Here is a 12379-nt window from a genome sequence, read left to right on the forward strand (position 1 = left end):
CTCCCCTATGTCCCCCCCCCCCCACCAGTTACCTTTGCTCCTCTCTTACTTAGCCTCAGAGGGTGCCTCTCACATGCCTTGGTCACAAGGAGGGCTGGTCAGGGTATGAGTGACTCAGTGGGTCTCATCCCCAGCTCAGTGTATATGTCTTACACTGTTGTCACTGGTGGGCAGGGGGGACACAGGGAATATAAAAAATGCTGGACTCATCCTGTCCCAGCTTTACTGCTTATTGTCTGTATAACCTTCAGCTATTCACTACCTCTCTCCTCAACTTTCTTCAATGTAGAGTGGGTATAATAACTCTTGTGTGTCCTTCCAGAATTGTTGGGTGGAAAGTGCTAGGTAAACCAGAAATCTTTAGAGCAGTGTGACCTTTTAGATTTTTTGGGTAGCTGGGGGGGAATACAGGTCTTGTCACTCCTCAGCTCATGAAGCTTCAGGGGCTCCCTCTTACCTCTGGGAGAAAATGCAAACTCTTCTGGCTGTCCATTAAGACAAAACAGGGCCTGACTACATCTTCTCTTTCCACATTGATGACACATTAGTTCCCCTCACACACTTGCTGTTCCCCCAGGGTCCATCTCCAAGTCTTGGAGTGTCCTGCCCCCCATGCTTGGAATGTTCTCCTTCCCAGCTCCTCCAGGTTCCAAGAGGCCTTTCCTCATGCCCCACTTAATGTCCCCTTCCTCCCAATTAATTTGTACTTGAATCACCTATTTCCTTTTTATTCTTTGTATCCCTAGCACCAAGTTTGGTACACAGTAGGTGCCTAATGAATTGAAGTCCCTATTGAGCACCAACTGTGTGTGGGCTCAGAGTGGCTCAGCAGGGTGGGTGGTAGTTGAGGGAATAGGGAATAGTCTAGTGTCTCTGTCCCTGAGAGAGATGAGATGAGATCCCACCCCCCAAGACTTTCCCCTCCTTGCTGATATGACGGCACCCCCCCCCACTCCTGTTCTCCATAGGACGTGGTCCTGTATTGTCTGAAGAAAGAGAGTGAGGATGTCAATCATCGAGACAACGCTGGGTACACTGCCCTCCATGAGGCCTGTGCTCGCGGCTGGACGGACATCCTCACCATTTTGCTGGAGCATGGGGCAAACGTCAACTGCAGTGCTCAGGATGGCACCAGGCAAGTAGGCCCTGTTCCCCACCCCAGCATACATCCACTGGTTCCAAAGTACTCACCCCACCCCACCCCAGAATTGAACCCTAGGCTGTTTAAACCATCATTGGATCCCAAGGCAGAAGTTGGAGATGAAAGAATGTTGTCAGGGTGGACCCCCAGCTCTTCCTCCTGATGTCTGCCAAGTGCCTACCACAAGAGACTTGGGCATGAAACCCAGGGAGGCCTCCCCAACCCTCTTGTTTTCCTTTGGAAGGATGCAGTGTGTTCAGTCCCGTGAGCTTGAAAAAAAAACAAAGCTGCAAACCTTGATTAAGCCATCACTGTGTACCAAGGCCCATGCTATGAGGGAGGAGAGAAGGAGCTTACATAAAACACAGAGCCTTCTCTCAAGGAGCTCACAGTCTAGATTCAAGATAAGCCCCCACAGATGAGCCTAATGTGAGGCAGGTGTGGGGCAGCCGCCCATCAACACTTAAAGAGAGATCTAGGATGGCTCTCTGGAAAACCTTAACTGTTAAGAACCAAGTAAGGGGAACCAAAGAAAGGGAGGAGAAGTAGGGAGAGCCCTGAGAGAAGGAGGCAGGAGAGAAGATGGCCTGAGGTCAAGGGTTTGGACTGAGCAGACCTAGGTTCAGATTCTGGCCTCTGTTAATAACTGCCTGCGTGATGGTGCAGGAGGAGATGCCTTCTTTTCTTTTCACCTTAGTTTACTCATCTGTAAAATGAAGGCCTGGAACTAGTTTGATTACCCTAATGCTCACGGCAGCTAAGTGTCATAGAAACTCTCACCTCCCCCAATTACTAGGCAGTATCCCTGTCTTTGGGCCTGCTTCTGTCACTTTGATGGGATGAGCTTACCTAGTGGTAAAAGGACTCTTCCAGCTGATTTCCAGAAGCCTATGAGGTGCTGCTTAGAGCCTCCTTCCCAACCCCCTCCCCTGCTTTTGCCTTTGCAGACCCACTCCTCTCAGGTGACTGTGGAATCTCCCCAGCTGGGCTCGGAAAGCCAACTCATATAGTTGATGGGGCACTGGGGGAATTCTGCCTCTGACGCTTACTAGCTCTGGGACTCTGGGCCACTCACTGCAGCCCTGGTTTCCTCGACTTTAAAATGGGAACTCTAATATTATGAGAAACACTGACTCCTGGGGTTGTTTTGAGGGTCTGTGGAGATGATGTGTTCTAAAGGACCTTGCTTCTGTTAGGATGCCATAGAAATTCGAGCTTGCCTGATTTCTTTTCTGACAGACTAGGCCAGCCCTCCTCCTCCTTCCCCCTAGACACGCTTCCCCTGCCCTGTCTCCACAGGCCTATCCATGATGCTGTGGTCAATGACAACCTGGAGACCATCAGGCTCCTGCTTTCCTATGGGGCAGACCCCACACTCGCCACCTACTCAGGGCAGACAGCCATGAAACTTGCCAGCAGTGACACAATGAAGCAATTTCTCAGCGGTAAGCACTGGCCCTGCCAGCAGGGCTCATCCAGGAAGGGGGTGGCCCAAGTGGCAGGCCCTCTGGCAAGGCCTATCCCCTCCCTCCCCCACTCTGGCCATTCTGGAGCTCACAGCAGGAATATAATTCTGCCTTTTTGGTTGGTTGATGCACTGGGGCACAGGTTCAAAACCATCCTCAGTCATGGCCTTTGTGACCTCAGTTTCCTCCTGCAAAATGAGGGAGTTGAATTAAATGTCCTCCAAAGTCTTTTCCAGCTCTAGACCTTTAACCCTTTGTGGGACTCTGGAGTCCCTTCCCCTCCCTGGGCCTCAGTTTACCCCTCTCTAAAATGAGAGGGGGTAGACTAGATGGCCTCTGGGTTCCCTTCCTGTTCTAGAGCTAGGATCTTATGTGTGACCTTGGGCAAGTCCCTTCTTCTCCCTGGGCCTCAATTAAGTGTTCTGTAAAATGAAGGGGGTTGGACTGGGTGGCCTCTGAGGTGCCTTTCAGCTTTGGTTCTATGATCCTATGATAATTATGAGCAGAGATGAGATTTTTTTAAATGGTTTTTTATCAGTCTAGTAACCATCAGTGGAGCCAAATCAAAAGAAGCAGAAAAGAAGGCCTAAATCTTGAACAATTACTGGGGACATTTTCTAAGGCTGACCCATCAAAGTGGACGGTATTCGTGCTGGGCCCCGCCTCCAGCACCAGCTGAAGTCTCCCCAACTCTGACTCTGTTTCCTTTTTTGAATGCTGCTGTGTTGGAGTCTTTCTTCCTGCCCTGTACCCCTGTCACCGTCACTCCTTTTCCACAGCTCCTTGCATATGTGAATGAGAAGTTTTCACTTTACAACTGAGAGCTGATATTTCCTCAGCTCCTAAAGCTCAAGCTTTACTCACATCTATCCCAAGGGGAGTGTCTGGCCCCATCTCTGGTACCTAATCCTTAGGGATTGGGAATGTTTGCATGGCCTTTCCAGGCTGTGTTTAGGGCCCTATCAAAACCCCCAGGCCTCCCTCCTCCACGGACCCCTGCAGAGAGGCTTTGTCTCTGCTCCCATGGAGTTGCCGTTAGGCTTTAAACTCCCACCTGTATCAACTGATCCCAGGTAGAAAGAGCACCAAATTGCAGTCAGACCACCTGGATTTGAATGTGGGCACTAGCTCTGTGACCCGAGCCAAACAAATCCTTTCCTCCTTCTGGGTCCATTCCCTCCCCTCTAACCTGAGGCAGTTGGGCCTGAAGATCTCAAAGATGGAAGTCCTGGGAAAGTTTTCCTTTTCTTTTCCCTGTGCCTTAGTTTCCTTCTCTGTAAAACTGAAGATAATAAACCTCCCCCCACCATCAGCAGTGGAAGCCACTCTCCTTTTTAGTTTGGGACAGCAGCAGCTGATAACTCAGATGAAAGCCAAGAGCTAGCATTTTGAATCAGTCTTTATTTGCAAAGAGATGGGATGTAGCTTTTTTTGTCTGTGTGACCAGAGAGAAGCCCTTGGGGCTGTGCCTATATCGGAGCCCTCAGAATTGTGAAACCATGCTTACATCCCAGCATCTTTCTCCTTCCCTCTCTCCCTTGGCCACCTTGGGAAAGCACTTGGAGTGTCCGATTGAATCTATGGGGTAACCCCCAGACATGTACTTTTTCTCCATTATCAGCAAACTGACCATCGGCCTGCAGTGAGATCACTCCCCTGGAGAGGGGTGGGGTGGGGGGGCTTGGCAAGCTCTGCCAGAGCCTCCATTGGGCATGCTCAGTTGTTCTGTCCCTTTGTGATGTCACAGCTGCGTTCCCCTGGTTCTTCCCCCACCAGGCCAGCAGGGCTCATTCTGTCTCCGTCCCTGTTACCTCTGAGGGACTATGTCATTCCTGGAAATAGCCCTCTCCGGGAGAACAGTTGTAGGTTGGGGAGGAGCTTCAGGGAGTTGAAGAAGGCGGGTATAATTATAGTCACCATTTCTATTCCACTGCCTGGGAGGCAGAGAGGACCTAGCAAGTGATGAAGGCAAGGCATCTCCTGTTCACAGGTGCTGTGTATTTTGCTAAGCTGTGGTGGTGGTGGTGGTGGTGGTGGTGGTGGTGATGGTGGTGGTGGTGGTTTTTTCTTTATTTAGTCTTTAATCAGGTGAAAACAGAAGATATTGATTGAAACAAGACGAAAAGTCCAGAAGGAATCTTATAGAAACTCCTCATTTTACCTAGCAGGAAACTGAGGCCGGGACAGGAGAAGGGCTTTGCCCAAGGTCATGTAGCTAGTAGTAGTAAGTTGGCAGAGGTGAGATTCAAACCCAAGTCCTCTGGCCCCAAAGCCATCTGCCCACTGTCACTCAGCTAATAAATGTGAGTCAAACCAAGGCACTTCTGACTTCAGTGACTGGACTGTATTATTGCCCAGCTGAAAAAGCAGGACAGTATAATGCTGACCTTCCGGTCATGTTTGTTGTTGGGGCCCCACGAAGAGTGACCCAGGACAGAATCATTCCAAGACCTTGACCCTGGCCAGGTAAGTCTGAAGGCACTCTAGCAAAACTCCACTAAACTAGCTGTGTGACTTTGGGCAGCCTCAGTTTCCCCTGATGTAAATTTTACTAGGTGATATCGTCAGGTTCTTTCCAGCTCTGCCCTTCTAGAAGCCTGTGAGTTCTACCTGGATTGTTCCTCCTGCTCCCTCAAACTCAGACCATTAGCTTCTTCCTCAGGCCTCTCCCCCTGCCCCCAATTCCCCTCCCCCAAGCACAGTTCCTAGGCCCCTTACCTGCCCTAAGATAGCTCCTCTGTTAGGACATTCCAGGCGGAGGGGATAATTTGAGCCAAGATTGTTGAAAGAGAATTGGAACCCAGGTCCTTGGTCTGCCTACCGCTGTGTCTTTTATTTGGTGTCATAGAATTAGTTGAAAAAGCTTGGGGGTATTTTGACTGTAGAAAAGAAGACTGGGAGAACCACTTTTGCTCCTTTTAAATTAAATAGCCACTTTCCAGGGGAAGAGACCTTCTCTGCTTGCCCCCAGGATGAGACGAGGAGCAATGGGTGGAAGTTGTACAAAGGAACAGACTTTCCCACATGAGAGCCAACCCCAAATGGGACAGGCCACTTTCTGAGACGGTGAGAAGTCTGCAAGCAGAGGCCGCAGGCAGAGGCGTGCTGAGACTTTCTAAGTCATCCTTCTCCTTCCTTCCTCACTTTTGCACATTCTGTATGTGCCCCAAAGTGCACAAGTAGGGAGGGAGGGAAGATGAGAGATCTGTTCAGGTCCAGAGCATAAACAACCCTGCTCCCAGGACAGTGGTTGTGAAAGCTTGTGTGAAGGGAGGCTTGAGACCCCCCTGAGACAGCCTGAAACAGTGCACAGAGCCCTGGATATTCCCGATTCCAGCTGTCACTCAGCAGCTAAGTGAATTCCATTCTGACCCTCAGTTTCCTATTCTTTTTGTTGAGTGACAACATGGTCTTGCATAGCATTTCTCAGACTTTTTGGTCTTAGGACCAGACCCCCCCCACAAACACTCTTTTTTTTTTTCTTTTTGGAGGGGGGAGGGAAGGGCAATTGGGGTTAAGTGACTTGCCCAAGGTCACATGGCTAGTTTTTTGTGTTAAGTGTCTGAGACCAGATTTGAACTCAGGTCCTACTGACTCCAGGGCCAGTGCTCTATTCACTATGCAACCTAGCCACTCCCCCCCCCCTTTACACTCTTAAAAATTATTGAGGATCTTCCCAAAGAACTACTGGTTATGGTTATTGATAGTCATCATATTTTAAATTAAAATGCCTTAGTTTTATTACGAAAATAGTTTTGGCCTCAGGGATCACCCCGCCAGTGTCCCACTTTGAGGACCCCCGATAATGGATAAGGCACCAATCTTGGACTTAGACCTGGGTTCAAATCCTGCCTCAAGGCACTTAATAGCCTCATGAACCTTGGAATAGTTATTACCTAAGCTCCCTGTGCCTCTGTTTCCTTATCTGTAAAATGAGAGGAATGAACTCCCATGACTTCTGAGATGCCTTTTGGCTTCTCTGCCTGGATGTTTTACAAGATCCCTTATGACTAAGTTCTAAGTCTTGGTTTCTTTTTGGATTTGTTGAAATCAGTCTGGAGTTCCAACTTTGCTACCTACTAGTTGCCTACCATTGGTTCTCAGTTTCTGTATCTCTGCAATGGGGATAATTCTGCCTTGGCCTGCCTCCCTTGCAGCAGGGCTGCTGTGAGTTGCAAATGAGAGTGTCTGGCAAGCACTGTGTAAACAGGAGTAGTGATTATTGCAGAGGATGTCATGCAGACAGACACCCAATCAGACACTGAACACCAAAAAGTCTAATCCCCAAAGAGTTGCTCAGAATCCTTCCCTTTGGGCCAAATTACAGGCAAGGCATGTGACCAATTTACCTTTGACCCCTGGAGGAAGAAAGCAATATCCAATCTAGACTAATGAAAAGAGACCAGTTTTTCCTCTTCTGTCCTGTTGGGAAGAATTGGAGAGGAGGGGGGCTGGCAGTGGCAGTGGTAGTAGAGGTGGGGGGGGGATTGAAATTAGATTTGAGGAAAATGGAGCAAATCCCATGGCCCTCTTTTGGCATCTGATTCTACAGTGGGGATTGCATTTTGTTGTTGTTACTGTTCATTGGTTTTAGTTTTTTCAAAATTTTACCTGGGAAAGTGGACCCTATGAGATGGTGGGAGGACAGATAGGTTGGAGGGGGTGTTATTTTTTCCCCAAAAAATAAGACTCAGAGGTACAAGTGAGAAAAGGAAAGAGCCAGGGAGAGAAGTGGAGAACCAGCCGATCAGAGAAAGAATGAATCTTGTGATTCATTCAGCTAGACTGGGCCCAGGGATTTGGCCTGGTGTTAGGTGAATGTATAAGAGCAGGATAGAGAGAGGCCCAAAGGAAGCAGGAGAGCTTGCCCAGACTCATACAAGCTTTTCTTGAGGATCTCTCCTGATGCTGTAGGGGGAAATATGTCGAACATACCTCAGGACAGATCTGGATTTGAATTCTACTCTGGTGCTTACTAGCTGTGGAATCTTAGGCCAGTTACTTTCTCTGAGCCTCATTCTCCTTGCCTGTCAAATAGAGGATAAATGTTATACTGCCTGCCTTACAAACCTAGAAGTGCTAGAGAAATGGGAGACATTCTTGCTTTTGTGTCATCTCAGGCCTCCACTAATGATGACCGGGGTCTTGTGTGACACCAGAAGCCAGGCTTTGGCAAGGCCTCTCATGTTCAAGAGGCTTCAAGTGTAGGCACCTGCCATGATGGGCCATGCACGTATCCCTCCTTAGCTGGCTTCCTCCCAGGCCAGCCCCTTGGGCTCTACAAACCTCTAAAGTCACGCCAGGGTTTCCAACATGTGGCATTGGAGGTCACCCCGAAGAGCACACAAGTGCAGATCCTGGAAGTGTTGAAATAACCATTGCTGCCTTTTGTATAATTTGTAGAGCACTTTGTACATTACCAAGTGTCACTGCCAGATTCTTAAGTCCCTGCCAGCTCCTGAATTCTGGCCTGGGTCTGGAGACCCTGCAGGGGAGACAGGCTGTTTCAACACTTAGCAGCTTTGTGATATTAGTCCAGGGTCAGAATGGGAGCCCCCTGAGGGCAGGCAGGGATTGTTGAGCATTTTGTCTTTATGGCCCCCAGCACTTTCTTAAGTTAACACCTGTGATTTCTTCAATATGAGAGAAGCAGAAGAATGAAAATTGACAGATAAAAAAACCCACATTAAGCACTTACTGTGTTCCTAGTCCTGGGGATAAAATGGGAAAACTTGGAGTTCCCCAGAACTTAAAGGTCACATCTGAATGGGGGTGATACCCCCCCCACACACACACACAGTTGCAGTTGCCTGTTGGATGGAGGGCACAGGAGCAGGGTAGATTGGAAGGCCATTAAATCAGTAACTGTTCTCTTCCTCTTCCTAGAAGATCACTCCTGGGAACTGAGAGGTCCGGTAATTAGCTCAGGGTCCCACAGCCCCACTGTGTATTAAGGGTAGCACCTGCCCCAGTCTTCCTTACTCCTAGATCACCTTCCCTGTCTACACTCTGAAGCCTCTCCACCTTGTATTGTAAAGGACTTAAAAAACTGCTTGCTGGGCCTCAGGTGACTCCTCAGTAAAACAAGGCAGGAGGTAAGTTAGTAAGGTACAAGAAGGTCCTTCCCTTTCCTTAGTGATTCTGTGATTCTAGACACCATGTAATGGAAGTTCCCGTTTCTCTATCCCATTCAGATTTCCAGGGTGCACACCGTAACTCCTGGATGAAGTAGCTGGCATCAGCCCCAGTCTCCCCATTTTGCAGAGGATAACACTTGCTCAGAGCTGGGACAAGCTAGTGCAGGCCAGAGCTGGAACTCCTCTCATTTCCAAACTTTAGGTCCAGCATTCTTGTCTCTTCTCTCCCCTTCCCAACTGGTCAATTGCTAACAGGAAGGAAAGAGGATCTTTCCTTACCTGGGACAAAATCACATTGACATTGACTGCTGTAATTGGCCAGATTCTTGCTATTGCTCCCTATTTATTTCACTTACATTGTTGTAATCACTGTTTCCCAGTGTGGCTGAACTTCCTCTAGCAGTGAATTAGCTTGCCCACCTTCCCTCAGCCCTTCCAAGGCCAAGTTTTCCTAGCACTCTTCCCACTGTGCCTGTCTAAATGAGACAGTACTAAAGACAGGGACCAGACAGCCCCCTAGCCCCTTTCCACTCCTTCCTCCTCATCCCTCTTACATGGGTGCTTTGGGCCTAGTCAGTGACATGCTGGTAAATGGTTAAAAACTCTCTGGGAAAAGAATATAGCCATGACACCCTTTTCAGTTCAGTCTGCCTTTTCTCCATTGCTTTAAGGCTAGACAATCAACAAAACACTAAATCAAGCCCTGGTTTGTAGGAGGTTTACTGGTTTGTGAGGGGTCAGTACTCACCCGAGAGGGTTCTGAGCTGGTCCGAGCTGGCTCCAGCACACCCTTGGTCCACGGTCTGCCCAGCCCAGCTCTGTATGCCTTACCGCCTTCCTTTCTTCCCCCAGATCACCTTTCAGATCTCCAGGGTCGCCCAGAGGGTGATCCGAGAGTGGCCTGGGACTTCTACAGCAGCTCTATACTGGGTAAGCTCTCACCAGATCTCCTGTGCCCCATCTCGCCAGGGAACACAGGACTGGATGGCGTGGTTCTAGCCGTCTGCAGCCTGGCACCCGGCGACCTTTTTCCAGACTTCTCTCATACTTCTTGTATTCTGGCAAATAGTAGGTGCTTAATAAATGTTCATGGACTGCTGTGGCAACCTCCACTTTCTATCCCCCATCTCCGTGCCTTTGTTCAGGCAGTTCCCAATGCCTGGAGTGCCCTTCCTCCTTACCTCACCTCTTACATTTAGCTTCCTTCCAGAACCATCTTAGGTGCTAAATACAATTGGAAACCTTTCCTGATTCCCTGACTTGGTAGCATTCATTCCCCTTTTTTCAAGAAATACTATTGTTATTACCTTCCCCCTCCCCAGTAGAATATACACTTTGGGGGGAGACTTGGGTTTTTTTTTTCCTAATGTTGTCCTTGTATTTCAGTCCCCCACCTAAGCAAGCATTTACTAGATGCTTGTTGAGGTTTCAGTGGAGCAAAATAATTAACTTTGGATCATAGATTTTGAGCTAGAAAAGACCTTAGAAGCCACCTAGTCCAATGTCCTCTTTTTACAGAAGGGGAAACTGAGGCCCAGGGGAGAGACATGAGGTCACCTGGGCCGAAGGCATCACAGGTTGAGCCCTTTCCATTGGGCCCTCTTTCCATTGGACTCCGTACTTTGCCTTGGGCGGCTTGCCTGGACTCTTCTTTGCCACCTTCATTCAATTCCAGGCAGTGCCCAGCCCGGCCTACCCCACTCCCAACCTGAACCTCTCCTCCCCTGGACTGAGTGGCGGTCCTTTTCTCTGCTTCTCCTTTCTTCTTCCTTCTCTCTTCCTTTCCCCTGTCCTTGGCCTGAATGGCCCAGCTCACCTCTTGGGGGGCACTCAGGGCCTCATTTCTCAGCTGTTCTAAAGCTTCCAAATCTTTTCTTCCAACAACCCAGGTGGTCTGGAGTCTAGGCCACATCCTCCCCTTATTACAGAGAAGAAAACGGGTTCACTGAAGGGGAAGTAAGTCTCTGAGGCTCAAGTAACTGGCAAAGGGCCAGGCTGGAATTTGAACTCGAGTCTCCTGAGCTGGAGCCCCCGTGGCCACTGTTCTCCTCCTGCTTCCCTTCCCTTGGAGCCTTCTCCTCCCTGCTTCTGAGATAGTAATTACCCCCAAGCCCTCGACCTCCTGACCTTAGGCTCATTGCCTTTTGATGCTAACCAGATCCCCAGCTGGGATGGTTTGTGGCTCCCTTATTGGGCCAAAGACTGAAGGAAATTCCCTGAGTGTGGGGGAGGTCAGGGAGAGGGAGGAGTAGGCCACACAGGCCTAGGACTGACCCCAGGTCAGGGAGTTCCTCCCCACAACTTCAGGCCACCTTAGCTTCCCTGACTGTTTGAGGAGGTGCCCACCCCAACCCCAGGGGAAACCAATCCTTCCTAGGCTTAGTTCTCAGTCCAAGGCTGTCACACCTGCCTCATCAACCTATAGAGACCATGGAGTCTAACCTCCTCCTTTTACGGAGGAGGAAACTGAGGCCCAGAGAAAGGGAAGGGATTTGCCCAAAGGCACACTGCTAACTAATGGCAGGGCCAGGGTTTGAGATCTAGGACTGACTGGCTCAATGTGCTTTGGGGGTGTCCCTACTTCCCTGGCCCTAGGAGGCAAACAAGAGGTGGAGGGGTGAGCATGCAACTGTTGGGCTTAAACTAATTTCTTCTCTAGACATGGTTTCCATGCTCTCCCTCTCCCAAGGATCAGGGACTAGGCAGGGGCGGGGAACCTGCAGCCTCAAGGCCACATGTGGCCCTCTAGGTCCTCAAGGTCGGCCCTTTGACCAAATCCATATTTCATAGAACAAATGTCCTTATTAAAAGGATTTGCTCTGTAAAACTTGGACTCAGTCAAGAGGCCGCATCCAAATCCTAGAAGGCCACATGTGGCCTGGAGGCTGCAGGGTCTCCAACCCTGGACTAGGGTAACCAGACTTAACATGGAGCATGGGGGAGGTGGGGAAAGCCCACTGAATTGGAAGTCAGGAGATCAGAATTCAAGTTCTGGTCACAATTTACTTCCTGTGTGACCTTAGACAAGTCATGACATCTCTAGGTCTTAGTTTCTTCTGTTGTAGAATGAGAAGATTGAACAAGCTAACCCTAAATGTGCCTTCCATCTCTAAATCATCTGGTCCTAGGAGTTTCAAGGTCAGTACTTGGCAGCAGGTGACCCTGGGCAAATCTCTTGACCTGTGAGCAGCACCTCAGTTTCTTCCTCTGATCAATGGGCGCAGCAGCATATATTTGTGCTCCCTGCCTTATAGGGCTGTGTGAGGAAAGGGCTTTGAGCCTTCCCTTGCTCGCCAAGACAGGAAGGAGCAGCTGCTGCTGCTGTCTGCCAGGGTTGGTCTTTCCGGCCTCTGACGGGGCCTCAGGAGCCTGTGCCCTCGAGCTAAACACAGTGGGTCTCAATTCTCCATGTGGATGTGTGCTCTCTTCACAGAGGGGAAGGACGGGGCCAAGTGCGACCTTCTGGACAGCCCCCCTGGCACCTCAGACAATGACGGCAACGACCAGGAGTCGGACGACTTCATATTTGAGTTTTCGGAAAAGCCGTTGCTTCCCACTTACAACCTCCAAGTGTCGCTCTCCCGTGGGTGAGTATGCAGGAGGCCTCTTCGAGGGGGAAAACTTGGGGCCTGGCA

General features: G+C 49.6%; 1 protein-coding gene across 2 annotated transcripts in view; it reads left to right on the forward strand.

Moving 5' to 3' along the window:
* BCORL1 (BCL6 corepressor like 1) overlaps window positions 1-12379 on the forward strand; it is a 67972-nt gene that overhangs the window by 49952 nt on the left and 5641 nt on the right. For both annotated transcript variants that reach the window (XM_069074054.1, XM_069074055.1), the window contains 4 exons: window positions 969-1135; window positions 2441-2586; window positions 9597-9674; window positions 12178-12331. In XM_069074054.1, the coding sequence (XP_068930155.1) occupies window positions 969-1135; window positions 2441-2586; window positions 9597-9674; window positions 12178-12331 (545 nt within the window). The remainder of the gene's footprint in view (window positions 1-968; window positions 1136-2440; window positions 2587-9596; window positions 9675-12177; window positions 12332-12379) is intronic.

This window comes from Petaurus breviceps, unplaced genomic scaffold, assembly GCF_028583685.1.
Source record: "Petaurus breviceps papuanus isolate PSGF00001 unplaced genomic scaffold, PetGlider_PUasm1.0 90881, whole genome shotgun sequence".
Taxonomy (NCBI): domain Eukaryota; kingdom Metazoa; phylum Chordata; class Mammalia; order Diprotodontia; family Petauridae; genus Petaurus; species Petaurus breviceps.